This window comes from Ornithorhynchus anatinus, chromosome 11 (genome assembly GCF_004115215.2).
Source record: "Ornithorhynchus anatinus isolate Pmale09 chromosome 11, mOrnAna1.pri.v4, whole genome shotgun sequence".
Lineage (NCBI taxonomy): Eukaryota > Metazoa > Chordata > Mammalia > Monotremata > Ornithorhynchidae > Ornithorhynchus > Ornithorhynchus anatinus.
In genome coordinates, this window is record NC_041738.1 from 56,921,303 (window position 1) to 56,936,026 (window position 14,724).

The following is a 14,724-nucleotide window of genomic DNA, read 5'->3' on the forward strand; positions in this document are numbered from 1 at the left end:
GTCACTTGGCCCCCTGATTCAGCTGCCCCTTTTCTAGGGCAACTCTCCAATGGGGAAATTTGAGAAGAGTTCCTCACCACCACAATAGCTTTGGCTTTCCCGGAATAGGATGTGTTCATTCATTCAATCGTATTTATTGAGCGCTTACTATGTGCAGAGCCCTGGATGGCCTCCAATTGATTCTCATTTTAGGCTCCCTATTGGATGGGCCCAGTAAGAGTGTAAGTTCCAGCCAAGCAGGCCCCGAAAGCAGCCCCCCCTCATTTTCCCCAACACAAACTCCCCCCTAGCTACCCAAGCCCAGCCCTATTTTGTTTTAGAGTTCTGCTGCCCACTTTAGGGATTTGCGTGGGAGCCAGGGTTTAAATTTCCCACCTACACTTCGATCCTTGCGGATTGAATCTCAATTTAACCCAAGAGCAGGTTTTCAAATATATATTTAAAACATCACCCATCATCATTATAAATCTCTGTTGCCTGTGCTTCTGATCTGGCATCTCCTGTAGGCTCTCCACTTGCCTGCTGTGTGACTTCGGACTGGTCGTATAACTGCTTTGTGCTTTAGTTTCCTTCTAATCCCGGCCCTGCCACTTGTCTGCTATGTGACTGTGGGCAAGTCACTTGACTTCACTGTGCCTCAGTTCCCTCATCTATGAAATGGGGATTAAGCCTGGGAGCCCCATTTGGGACAGGGACTGTATCTAACCAGATTAACTTGGATTTACCCTAGAGCTTAGTATAATGCCTGGCACATACTAAGTGCTTAACAAATACCACAATTATTATTATTACCTGTAAAATGGAGATTAACTACCTGTTCTCCCTTCCATTTAGACTGTCGCGCCACCCCCCACCCCCGCCCTGATGTGGGGCAGGGACTGTGTCCAACCTGATTATTTTGGATCTACCCCAGTACTTAGTACAGTGCTTGGCACATAGTAAGCCCTTGACAATTTCCATGCTTATTGTTATTAAATATACCCAAATTTCCAATTAATCCTTAAATGAGAACAACGAAAAATCTGAGCATGAGGAAGCTTATAAGATTTGTCAGATTTAAAATCAATTAATTTTCATTCAAAGCTTCCCATTAAACTGAGGTGCAGATTTTAGTGAGAAGAAAACAAAATATATTCACTGCTGCTGGCATTTTTTGTTTAAAATGACCATGTTTCTATCCATTTTTTTCCTGTGCATATGGAGGTGTGAGCCAGCTTTGTTAAAGTAAATTACTATTATACTGTAATGATAATCCCGGCAAGTGATTTGTACTCATTTGTAGAGGGATGGAATTACAACAACCCAGAAAGGAAGTTGGCGTGCTAGGAGTGTTTAACAAGTACCTAACAGAAGCTATTATTGTCCTAAATGTAATCTTGCATATGGCCAAGTTTCAGTTCTTTCCAAATCTTAGCATTAAATAGATTTATTATGCCACTAGGCAATTTGAGCTACTTCAAGAATAATAGTAGCAGAGACATCTAGCCAGAACAACTCTGACCCCTGGGGAGAGGCAATTATGATTAACTGGTGCCATATGAAATTTACAGAAGTGGCTTAAAATGCCAATTCATGAACAAGGCAAAATAAAATGGTTTAACAGCAAGTTCTGAATACTTACTCTTTTTAATAAAGGTCTTCTGGGAGGGGCTTCTTTCGGATAGTCTCACATGTTTTGATGAGGTGGAATTTTATTCTACAACTGGGAGCGCCCTAAGGTATTCTTGTAGTCCATACCACTGCACATTAAAAATGCCAGCATAACTGTGATTCCATCTGCAAATATAATGACAATAATTATGGTATTTGTTAAGCACTTACTATATAACAGGCACCTATAGCTACAAAGGCAAGCCTGGAAAAGCATGAAAATCACAGGAGGCTCGCCAATCATTTTTAGGGGCTTTCCACACAATTGTCCATTTTTTTTTTAAATGGTATTTGTTAAGCACTTACTAGGTTCCAGACACTGTACGAAGTGCTGGGGTAGATACAAGGTGATCAGGTTGGACCCAATCCCTATCCCATATGGAGGACTCCATCTTAGTCCACATTTTACAGATGAGGTAACTGAGCCACAGAGAAGCGAAGTGACTTGACCAAGGTCACACAGCAGAAAAGGGGTGGAGCAGGATTAGAACCCAAATTTTCTGACACCTAGGTCCGTGCTCTTTCTATTAGGCCACGCTGCTTCTCAACACTCAGACTGTTCTTACTATCAGAATACATCAACAGAAATACCTATGCCAGCATACCCCAATTCACAGTTAACCTGGGAGATGTAATAATAATAATAATAATAATAATAATAATAATAATAATGGCATTTCTTAAGCACTTACTATGTGCCAAGCACTGTTCTAAGCTCTGGGGAGGATACAAGGTGATCAGGTTGTCCCACATGGGGCTCACAATCTTAATCCCCATTTTTACAGATGAGGGAACTGAGTCACAGATAAGTTAAGTGACTTGCCCAAGGTCACATAGCAGACAAGCGGCGGAGCTGGGATTAATGTTGGTATTTATTAAGCATTCACTATATGCAGAGCACTGTTGTAAGCGCTGGGGTAGATACAGGGTAATGAGGTTGTCCCATGTGAGGCTCACAGTCTTAAACCACATTTTACAGATGAAGTAACTGAGGCCCAGAGAAGTTGTGACTTGCCCACAGTCACACAGTTGACAAGTGGCAGAGCCGTGATTTGAACCCATGACCTCTGACTCCCAAACCCTTGTTCTTTCCACTGAGCTACAAATCCATGACCTCTGACGAATCCAAGACCAGTTCTTCCCTAAGTACCTGTACCAGTATCCAGTACCAGTATTGACACCTTTTCCCAAATTTTGGGGCTTTTTCAATGGTATTTGTTAAGTGCTTACTATATGCCAGGCACTGAACTAAGCATGGGGGTAGATGCAAGTTAATCAGGTTTGACACAATCCATGTCCAAGATGGGGCTCCCTGTCTTAATTCCCATTTTACAGATGAGGGAACTGAGACCCAGAGAAGTGAAGTGAACTGACAAGTGGCAGAGTTGGAATTAGAACCCAGATCCTTCTGGATCCCAGGCCCATGTCCTCTCCACTAGGCCATGCTGCTTCTGGACCATTGGTTACAACCATTCTGGGGATGCTGTCTATATTCATGCATTCATTCAATCAATCATATTTATTGAGCACTTACCATGTGCAGAGCACTGTATCGTTTGATGCCTTTCCTCATGAATATCCCCTGCCCAACTTCCGGGTTAGTGAGTCCTTTCCCATTTTGGCTGCCGTGAAGCAATCAATGAAAAATTTAGTTAAATAATTTAAATTTAATCTAATCCCCCGATTAGACTGTAAGCCCGTCAATGGGCAGGGATTGTCTCTATCTGTTGCCGAATTGTACATTCCAAGCACTTAGTACAGTGCTCTGCACATAGTAAGCACTCAATAAATACTATTGAATGAATGAATGGATGAAAAATAAGAAGCGAATCCATCAATGGTATTGAGTGCTTACTGCATGCAGAGCACTGTATTAACTGCATGAGAAGCAGAGCGGCTTAGTGGAAAGAACACAGGCCTGGGACACAAAGGATCTGAGCTCCTATCCTGACTCTGCCACTTGCCGGTTGTGTGACCTTGGGCAAGTCACTTAACTTCTCCACATCTCAGTTCCCTCATCTGCAAAATAGGGACTCGAAGCCTGTTCTCCCTCCTACTTCGACTGTGAACACCATGTGGGACCCAATTATCTTGTATCTCTCCCACCTCTTAGATCAGTGCTAGACACATGGTAAGCACTTAACAAATACTGCTATTATTATTATTGAGAAAGTACAATACAGTAGAGTGGGTAGACAATCACGGACCATGGGGAACTTTACAGTCTAATGGGAGAAAAAGACATTAAATGGCAGCTATGTACGTAAGTGCTATGGGGCTGAAGGTGCGGTGAATATCAAGTGAGCAAGTCACTTAACTTCTCGGTGCCTCAGTGACCTCATCTGTAAAATGGGGATTAAGACTGTGAGCCCCACGTGGGACAACCTGATTCCCCTCTGTCTACCCCAGCGCTTAGAACAGGGCTCGGCCCATAGTAAGCGCTTAACAAATACCAACATTATTATTATTATCTTGAAGAATCCACATTGAAATACACAGAGGATGCAGAAGGGAGAAAGAGTAGTTGAAATGAGGGTGAAGTTGGGGAAGGCCTCCTGGAGGAGGTGTGATTTTAATAGGCTATGAAGGTGGGCGAGTGGTGGGAAGGAGTTCCAGACCAGGGAGAGGTTGTTGCCAAGGAGTCAGCGGCGAGAAAGACCTTCCCTTCTGCGTCATCTCTGTACTTCATTGTGGATTCTTCAAGCACTTGATATTCACACCTTCAGCCCCACATACATAGCTGCCACCTAATGTCTGTTTCTCCCGTTAGACTGTAAAGTTTCCCACGGTCCACGATTGTCTCTCTTTATTGCTGTATTGTACTTTCCAAGCACTTAGTACCAGTGCTCTGCACACAGTAAGTGCTCAATAAATACAATTGATTGAATGAATGGAGAAGATCGATGTATGATGAGTGGGTTGGCGTTAGAGGAGCGAAGTGAGCAAGCTGGGTTGTCAGATTTCCGAGGCATTGTAGAGCCCTCTGAGCAGATCTTCAAAGAAGTTGTTGAACTGGGGAGGCAATTTAATTTAGAAGTAGATGGTGCTAATGTCGATGAGCTAATTTTATCTCCTTCAGAGGAATCTGTCGACAATCCACTGTATTATTGCAGAGATGCCAAAGCAGATGCCGAAGTTATGGTATTCTCCACCAGGAGCTAAAATTTGGGGATTAAAAAAGCCTTGCATCACTTTTCAAGGCATTAGATGAATTTATAAATAGGATTAAAAAAGAAGAGTTTGGTGGAGTTCCAAGATGTGCTTAGAAGGTGCTCCTTTTAATATCTACCTCCCCCTGTAGACTATAAACTCCTTGTGGACAGGAAAGATGTCTACCAACTCTGTTGTACTTTCCCAAATGCTTAGTACAGTGCTTTGCTCCCAGTAAGCACTCAATACCACTGAGATTGACTTAGCCTGTTTAAGGAGCTAATGCTGGGTACTAAAGTCTAGAAGGGGGAAATAGACATTAAAACAAGCAAACAGACATTAATATAAAATTACAGATATGTACACATATACACAGGTGCTGTGGGGTCGAGGCAGAGAGCAAAGGGAGTGAGATGGGGCGACGCAGGGGGAGGGGGAACTGAGGAAAAGGGGAGCTCAGTCTGGGAAGGCCTCTTGGAGGAGGTGAGCCTTCAGTAGATCTTCAAAGCGGGAGGTAATGTGATTGGCAGATTTGAGGAGTGAGTGAATGAGTTCACCAAGGGAGTGTAGATGGAGAATGGAAGGGGACCAAAAACTAATGCTTGAGGAACCCCTACAGTTAGGGGATAGGAAGGGGAGGATGAGCCCGCGAAGGAAACTGAGGATGAACGGACAGAGAGATAAGAGGAGTACCAGGAAAGGACGGAGTCAGTGAAGCCAAGTTTGGATAATGTGTTGAGAAGGGAATGGTCCAGTGTCAAAGGCAGCAAAATGGGCAAGGAGGATTAGGATGGCGTAGGAGCCGTTGGATTTGGCAAGAAGAAGGTCATCGGTGACCTCTCGAAGCCCGTTTCAGTGGAGTGGAGGGGGTCCAGGAGAGAGTTGGAGGAGAGGAATTGGAGGCAGCAAGTATAGATGACTCGCTTCAGGAGATTGGAAAGGAAGGGTAGGAAGAAGATGGGGCAATAACTGGAGGGGGCTGTGGGGTCAAGGGAGGGGTTTTTTAGGATGGGGGAGATGTGGCCATGTTTGAAGACAAAGGGGAAGAAGTCTTTGGAGAGTGAGTGATTGAAGATGAAAATTAAGGAGGGGAGGGAAGAGACGAGAGTTTTTATAGGATGCAAGGGAATGGGGTCCGATGCGCATGTGAAGGGGGTGGCACTTGAGAGGAGGTAGATCTCCTCTAAAAATTCTGCTGAGGATAGGAAAGTAGAAGGGGGGGCAACGGGGGCGGGGGCTGATTTGCGGGAGCTCAGACCTGATGGTGTTAATTTTCCTAATGAAGTAGGTGGCCAGGTCGTTGGGGGTGAGGGATGGAGGAGGGACGGGGGGCCTGATGAGGGAGTTAAATGTCCAGAACAAGTGCTTATTATGTGTCGAGCACTGTTCTAAAGCATTGGGGTAAATACAAGCTAAAACAGTCCACCCTAAAACAGCACCAGAAGACAGCTGCTGTTCAACCAAAATTAGACCAGTTCTTCCCTAAGATTGAAAAACCCCAGGTGCAGTCAACAGAATAGTATTCTAGTTGCGGCAAAAACTTCATCCTCTTGTAACTCCTTATATATTTGAAATTATGGTGTTATAGTCTGAGTGATTTTATTTATCTATAATTTATTTATTTATATTAATGTCTGTCTCCCCCTTTAGGCTGTAAGCATGTTTAGGGCAGGGAATGTGTTTATTGTCCTATTGTACTCTCCCAAGAGCTTAGTACAGTGCTCTGCACACAGTAAGAGCTCAATAAATACCACTGACTGACTGACTACCTTAATGGCCTGGCACGCACGGATTTCTAATTCACGGTTTCACCTATCTGCCATTTGCCGTATCCTTACCCAGGGCGGTGACATCCATCAGAGGCATCTTCTTCGAGCAAGAAGACTAACTCTCCATATAGAATAAGCACTTTTTATTGGGGTAGCTTTTAAAAATAACACAATCCCTTATCAAAAAGGGATTCTGATTCCTTGATCAAGCCAAATGAACACAATGAAGGATCTTAAAAAACATCAGCAGGATTGAATTGCACTTTATTAAGTTGTCCAGGAAGTTACAGCCTTAGAGTACATGCTATCGATACATCTTTCTCAAACTGTTAGTCACACTGCGATCAGAAAATCAAATTTGTAACTCTTTCAAAAAGTTAAGAATAAAACAAATTGGAAGAACACCACTGAATACTGTGGAATTGGTTTTGGAAGATACATTTGTATTGTTAGCCAGGCAAATCCTCTTTCAATATTCAATGTAAGGCAACTGGCCAAGTCATCCAAGTACAATTACCTAAAACTCCTTTGAATTTTTCCTAAAACCAGCAATGAATCCTGCATCAAAAGAGGAATTGGGTGATACCTTAAATTAGTGTCTGCTTAACATCTCAAACAGGATTCCTTAGAGTTTACCCTCCTTTCTGCAATTCACTTTTCTTAAACAATTAAAAATAGTCACAGGAAGTTAAATGTTTTAAGTGGACACACACCTGTAACACAATTAGTAACTATCATTTCTGCCACAGTAGTACTTTTGCTATGCATTTGGAAAGCATGAGGCAGCTGCATTAGGGACTGTTTTATAAAGAACACAATGCCCAAGAAACAAATGTACATTTGCATGTAACTTCAGTGAGAGTGTAAGTACTATAAGAATTTTTGTTCTTCAAAGCATTCTTTCACTGGACAGTAACAGGCTTACCACCTAAAATAATACCTGAGGCTATTTTAAATACAACTTTTGCCATTCAGAACATCTGAACCAGAGACATTTCATCTTGAATTCTTTCTTCCTCTTACAAAAAGTTTTCAAAAAGGCCCATTTCATCAGTGATAAACTCAAACTCTTGAATGCGAGCAACTCTCTCCGCTAATTTCTCACTAAATTGAAAAAAAAAAAGTTTTGAGTTAGAGATGTTTGGAAATTAGCATATTAAGTCATTTTCAAATAGAATTTGGTATTTATTTTAATGGATTATTTAGACACTTTATCATCCATGTACATTTATCCATTAACTCCATAAAAAGCTACATTTATGTCTTTTTTTTCTGAAAATGTACATTATTAGCTAAAATGTCTCTAAGTTACTCAGCATTTCCGAAATAGAGCTACAGTCTAGCACTTTAAAAAAAATTGTTTCTCCTTTGAAAACATTTCTTTGACTATCTGATTAGAGGCCAAACTAAAATACACTTGCCTTAGAGTCTGGATAAATTTAGACACCAGGAAATCAATTTCTCTGTTCATATCTGTTAATAAAAATAATCAGTCAGGTTCTAAAATATGTACAAGTTTTCACTTTTAAATGAATATCTACATTGTTATTTCTTTTTTAAAAATGATTTTTGTTAAGGGCTTACTATGTGTCAAGCACCATTCTAAATGCTGGCCTTTATCAGGTTGGATACAGTTCCTATACCACAGAAGAATTACAAGTCTAAGTAGGAGGGAGGAGGGAGGAGGGTTTAATCCCCATTTTGGAAATACGGTAACTGAAACACAAAGAAGTGAAATGACTTGTCCAAGGTCACACAGTAAACATTTAGCAAAGCTGGGATAAGAATGCAGATCCCCTGACTCCCAGACCCGTGCTCTTTCCACTAGACCACGCCGCTTATTTCTGAGGAGTAATTTATACGTTACCATATAAAGTTTCATCCACGGCTTCAACTTCATTGAAGGACAACTGAGAACTTTCAAGAGAGTCTGAATCCAGTCTTTCAAAGATGGGCAGTTGTGGATACTCCTGCGTTTCCTCCTACAAATTACATAAAATTTGGGTGAGGTATAAACAGCTGCTTTTGATTGAAGAAAATTCTGCAATATTAAGGATTTTTTTCTTTCATATGCATTTTGGATTTTAAAAAAAAGGTCATTAGGAAGGAAACACTGAGACCGCAATTCATTAAATTAACTATTCACTACTTCCACAGGATGTAGTTCTCCATGTGTGTCCCTTAAATCTCAATAGGCTACTACCCTTTAGGGTGTTACTTGTCATGCAAACATATGGAAATTAAAAGACCGATGTGAACCCTGTAATTGCGACTGTGCCGATAAGGGAGAGAGAGGCAGACTGTCATTTAGTCAACTAGGATTGCTGCTTACAAAGTCCATTGCAAAGCCATTATAATCCCTTTAAAAGAACTGACAGCGAGTGCCTGAAAGGTAAACAAGAACTTGCACTAGAAATGCAACCTCACTGCTAATTTTTATAATAATTGTGATATTTATTAAGCACTTATTCGGTGCTTTCCCCTTCTATATACTAATAATATGATTATTAGTATATGGTAATACTAATAATACGATTTCCCCTTCTATATACTAATAATGATTATTTATTTGTATAATTATATATAAATGTGTGTAATTATATATAATTATAATTAATGATAATGGTATTTGTTTAGCGCCTATAATTTAGCAAATAATCATGGTATTTGATTAGCACTAGCTAATCGGACAGGGCCCTGCCCAAGACCCTCATGGGGCTCCAGTCTTATAAGGTATTGAATCCCATTTTACAGATGAGGAAACCAAGGCACAGAGACTTGAAGCGACCTGCCCATGGCCACAGAGCAGGCAAGTCAAAAGGGCCCGGGTTTTAATCCCGGCTCCACCATTTGCCTGCTCTGTGACCTGGGGTAAGTCACTTCACTTCCCTGGGCCTCAGTTCCCTCATCTGTAAAATGGGGGTGAAGCCTGTGAGCCCCACGTGGGTCGGGGACCGTGTTAACTAATTTGGATCAACCCCAGCGCTTAGACCAGTGCTTGCAAGCGCTTAACAGGTCCCGTAATTAATTAACGATGGGCGACAGGCTGGCTAACACAGGGGCCCACTGAGGCAAGAGGAGGCGGCAGGGCCATCGCTCCTGCCGGCCTTCGAGCCTTCCCCAAGGAGAAGAAATTCCCTTGGCTTAAGAAATTCACTTGGTTTAAAAAATTCACTCGGTTTCCTGAGGGAAAGTGGGGTCCCGGGGCCCAAAGGCGCGCACCTCCTGCTCCAGACCCTCGAAGCTCCCTTCCTCCAATGGCGTCTCCTCAGAGAAAGAACTGAAGCTGGGCTGGTCGATGGTCCCGGGGCTGGAGCTCGGCTCGTAGGCCTCCTCATCGGGGCCCTGCCCGTCCAGGTCACCCGACAGAATCATTTTCGCTCGGTTTCGTCCTTCCTTTCACCGGCTCCCCAGAGTGAGCGCTTCGCCGCCCTGCCCAACGTCTCCCTTCCCCTCCGCCTCCCTCAGAACGAGAGCCGTTAAACCGTCGCTCTCAACGGACAAGAGCGCATGCGCGCGCGCTTGGCGCCCCCGCCTCTACCTCCTGCCCTCGGGCCACGTGACGCGAGGGGAGCGGGAAAGAGCCAGGCGTCTCGCGCCCCGTCGCTCTCAACGGACGAGCGCGCATGCGCGCGCTTGGCGCCCCCGCCTCTACCACCTGCCCGCGGGTCACTTGACGCGAGGTGAGCGGGAAAGAGCCAGGCGTCTCGCGCCCCGTCGCTCTCAACGGACAAGCGCGCATGCGCGCGCGCCCATGGCTCCTCTTCTATCCCCTACCCGCGGGCCTCGTACCACTCAATCTCCAAGGGCTCCTTCCCCTCTGCCTTCAAACATGCCCACGTCTCCCCCATCCTAAAAAAACCCGCTCTTGACCCCACTTCCCCCTCCAGTTATCGTCCTATCTCCCTACTACCCTTCCTTTCCAAAATCTTAGAACGAGTCGTCTACAATCGATGCCTAGAATTCCTTAACTCCCATTCTCTCCTAGACCCCCTCCAATCTGGCTTCCGTCCCCTCCGCTCTACCGAGACTGCTCTCTCTAAGGTCACCCATGACCTCCTTCTTGCCAAATCCAATGGCTCCTACTCCATTCTGATCCTCCTTGACCTCTCTGCTGCCTTTGACACTGTCGACCATCCCCTCCTCCTCCTCCATACCTTATCTCACCTCTGCCGCCCGCCTCCTCGCCGTCCCTCGGTCTCGCCCATCCCGCCGTCGACCCCCGGGTCGCGTCCTCCCGCGGTCCCGGAACGCCCTCCCTCCTCACCTCCGCCAAACTGATTCTCTTTCCCTCTTCAAAACCCTACTTAAAACTCACCTCCTCCAAGAGGTGTTCCCAGACTGAGCTCCTCTTCTCCCTCTACTCCCTCTGCCATCCCCCCTTTACCTCTCCACAGCTAAACCCTTTTTTTCCCCTTTTCCCTCTGCTCCTCCACCTCTCCCTTCCCATCCCCACAGCATGTACTCGTCCGCTCAACTGTATATATTTTCGTTACCCTATTTATTTTGTTAATGAATTGTACATCACCTTGATTCTATTTAGTCGCCATTGTTTTTACGAGATATTCTTCCCCTTGACTCTATTTATTGCCATCGTTCTTGTCTGTCCGTCTCCCCCGATTAGACCGTAAGCCCGTCAAACGGCAGGGACCGTCTCTATCTGTTGCCGACTTGTTCATCTCAAGCGCTTAGTACAGTGCTCTGCACATAGTAAGTGCTCAATAAATACTATTGAATGAATGAATGAATGAGGTGAGCGGGAAAGAGCCAGGCGTCTCGCGCCCCGTCGCCCTTCCTTTTATTCATTCATTCATTCAGTATTTATTGAGCGCTTACTGTGTGCAGGGCACTGGACTAAGCGCTTGGAATATACAATTGGGCAACAGATAGAGTCCATCCCTGCCCACCAACTCACATTCTGTAAGGGGAAGACAGACAATAAGACAAACCAAGAAGTCAGGCATCAATACCATCAAGATAAATAGAATCGTAGATATAAACACATCATTAATACAATTAATAGAATAATAAATAATATACACAAGTGGTGTGGGAAGGGGGTAGAGCAGAGGGAGGGAGTGGGGGAATGGGGAAGGGAGGAGGGATGGAGGGAATGGGAAGGCCTCCTGGAGGAGGTGAACTCTCAGTAGAGCTTTGAAGAAGGGAAGAGAGCTAGTTTGGCGGATGTGAGGAGGGAGGGCATTCCAGGTCGGTGGTAGGACGTGGGCCAGGGGTCGACGGCCAGAAAGGCTAGAACAAGTCCCAGTAAGAAGGTGAGCAACAGAGGAGTGGAGTGTAAGGGGTGGGCCTCGCATTGTGCCCTCAGCCATTAAGGAGGAAGGAATGGTGGCCTCAGGAAAAATACGATTTCCCCTTCTATATAATAATAATAATAGTATTTGTTTAGTGCTTACTTATGAGGTAACTGAGGCACAAAAAAGTTAAGTGGCTTGCCCAAGGTCACACAGCAGAAAAGGGGCAGAACCTGAAGTAGAACCCACCTCTAACTCCCAAGCCCGGGCTCTTTTCACTAAACCACGCTGCTTCTCATAATGATGGTATCTGTTAAGCGCTTACTCTGTGCCAAGCACTGTTCTAAGCGCTGGAGTAGATACAAGCTAATCAGGTTGTCCCACGTAGGGCTCACAGTCTGAATCCCCCTTTTACAGATGAGGGAACTGAGGCACAGAGAAGTTTAGTGAATTGCCCAACATCACAGAGCTGACAAGTGCCGGGTCCAGGATTAGAACCCACGACCTCTGGCTCTGACTCCCAAGTCCGTGTTCTTTCCACTAAGCCACGCTGCTTCTCTTTTTCAGCGAAGAAAAAAAGAGCCTTGGCTCCAAAGGGATGAGGCAGTAAACTGTTTTTGTAGTATGCAGAGCACTGTATTGTGGGCTTGGGAGTTCATCCATTCATTCAGCCGTATTCACGGAGCGCTTGTGTGCAGAGCAGTGTACTAACGGCTTGAGGGAGTACAATATAACAATAAACAGACACATTCCCTCCCCGTGATGAGCTTACATGGGTTCGAACCCCGGCTCTACCACTTGTCAGCTGTGTGACTTTGGGCAAGTCACTTAACTTCTCGGTGCCTCAGTTACCTCATCTGTAAAATGGGGATTAAGACTGTGAGCCCCACGTGGGACAACCTGATTCCCCTGTGTCTACCCCAGCACTTAGAACGGTGCTCGGCACATAGTAAGCGCTTAACAAATACCAACATTATTATTCTTACAGTCGAGAGGGAGAGTATAACAGAGATAAAACTCCTCCCTCAGGAGTTTTAGTCTAACGCTGGAGACACCAAATCTATTTACAGATAGAAAAAGGGAAGGGAAAATGCAGACCCAGAGCAGGATTCTTCATGTATCTCTTTGGTTCTCTGAAGCCTGGATCTCCAGGGCAGAAAAGAGAGGAGAAAGCACTGCCTCATTGAAGACACATCGCCTCCAAGAGGCCTTCCCTAACTAAGCCCTCTTTCTTTTCTTCAGCTTCCTTTTGCATCGCCTTGACTTGATCCCTTTATTCATCTCCCCTTCCAGCCCCACAGCACTTATGTCCATATCTGGAATGAATTTATTTACATTAATGTCTGACTCTCCCTCTAGACTGTAAGTTCATTATGAACAGGGAAAGTGTCTATTTATTGTTATATTGTACCCTCCCTAGGACTTAGTACAGTGTAGAGTGCACACAGTAATCATTCAGTAAAGACGAACGACTGACTGACTGGAGGAGGGACAGGAAGCCTCTCTGAGGGGATGAAATCCTATCTGCCACCTCGGGATGCAGTGAAGCAAGATATTAATAATGTTGGTATTTGTTAAGCGCTTACTATATGCAGAGCACTATTCTGCTAAGCTGTTAACAACTCTTGCTGCCCAGGACAAAGGGATGAGGGAACTGACATGGCCCTGGGGCTGGTTGCCCAAAAGTATTAATGCTCCACTTAGGCAACCCTTAGTTGCCAAAGTTGCTACCACCCAACCACCTAAACTGTTTAGGACTTGGGACTTTGGATGAAACACCTAAATGAATCAAGACCCGGGATTAGACTGATAATGTCCTAAATCTGTGCCTAGAAAAGATCGACAAACATTAAAACCTTGCTATTAGCATCACCACCACCAACAGGATTGACTGAACCAGGCCCTGACGGAATTAGCTACATGAAAAAGAGAGGATCCTCTCCTTGAGTTTACCATCCAGTGAAAGGGACCAGTCAATTCATGAGAATTCAGAGTGAAGAACAATTAGATACAGGTATGTGAGCCTAAATAAAATTGACAGTTCCATACTTCACTCTGCTGCCCGGATCATTTTTCTAAATAACAGCTCAGTCCAGGTCTCCCCGCTCAAAAACCTTCAGTGGTAGCCAATAAATCTCCACATCAAATAGACTCCTTACCATCAGCTTTAAGGTGCTAGATCAGTTTTCCCCATCCTACTTTATCTTGCTGATCTCCAACTACAACTGAGCCTGCACACTTTCCACGTCTAACCCCAACCTACTCCTCCATACCTTGATCTCATCTTTCTCACCATTTGACCCCTTGCCCACATCCTTCCACAAGCAGCGTGGCTTAGTGGAAAGAGTACAGGCTTGGGAGTCAGAGGACTTGGGTTCTAATAATGGTTCCACCACTTGTCTGCTGTATGACCTTGGGCAAGTCACTTCACTTTCTTGACTGTCCGTCTCCCCCGATTAGGCTGTAAGCCCATCAAACAGTAGGGACTGTCTCTCTCTGTTGCCGACTTGTTCATTCCAAGCACTTAGTACAGTGCTCTGCACATAGTAAGCGCTCAATAAATACTATTGAGTGAATTCTCTGTGGCTCAGTTCCCTCATCTGTAAAATGGTGATTAAGACTGTAAGCCCTATGTGGGACAACTTGATTTCCTTGTATCCACCCCAGCGTTTAGTACAGTGCTTAGCACAGAGTAAGCACTTAGCAAATACCGTAATTATTATTAGGTATCAATAATTTATTTATACTAACGTCTGCCTCCCCCTCTAGTCTGTAAACTTTTTTTGTGGGCAGGGAATGTGTCTACCAACTCTGTTCTATCATACTCTTCCAACTGCTCAGTACAGTGCTGTGCACACAGTAAGTGCTCAAAAAGTATGATTGATTGATTAATTGATTGATTG

At 44.4% G+C, this 14,724-nt stretch overlaps 1 protein-coding gene across 2 annotated transcripts; it reads right to left on the reverse strand.

Moving 5' to 3' along the window:
* Nucleotides 1–6,816: 6,816 nt before the first annotated feature.
* Nucleotides 6,817–10,088, reverse strand: LOC100680847 (testis-expressed protein 12-like). 2 transcript variants are annotated; one of them, XM_029075992.2, is made up of 4 exons: nt 9,792–10,086; nt 8,437–8,551; nt 7,991–8,042; nt 6,817–7,673 (listed from the first exon to the last, which is right to left on the reverse strand). In XM_029075992.2, exons 1-4 carry the CDS (start codon nt 9,942–9,944, stop codon nt 7,589–7,591), a joined length of 405 nt encoding a protein of 134 aa, XP_028931825.1. In that variant the 5' UTR covers nt 9,945–10,086; the 3' UTR covers nt 6,817–7,588. The 2 variants fall into 2 exon arrangements, with proteins under 2 accessions (XP_028931825.1, XP_028931826.1); XM_029075993.2 differs by lacking the exon at nt 7,991–8,042 and having other exon boundaries at nt 9,792–10,088.
* Between the last annotated feature and the right edge of the window lie 4,636 nt (nt 10,089–14,724).

Bases quoted from the DNA above. Each gene is read 5' to 3' on its own strand.
- LOC100680847 (XM_029075992.2), bottom strand. From the start codon at position 9,944: ATGATTCTGTCGGGTGACCTGGACGGGCAGGGCCCCGATGAGGAGGCC. The intron at 8,552-9,791 runs GTGCGCGCCTTT...TGTAATTTGTAG, and splicing joins TCGAGGGTCTGGAGCAGGAG to GAGGAAACGCAGGAGTATCC. The intron at 7,674-7,990 runs GCAAGTGTATTT...TTTTCAATTTAG, and splicing joins AAATTTATCCAGACTCTAAG to TGAGAAATTAGCGGAGAGAG.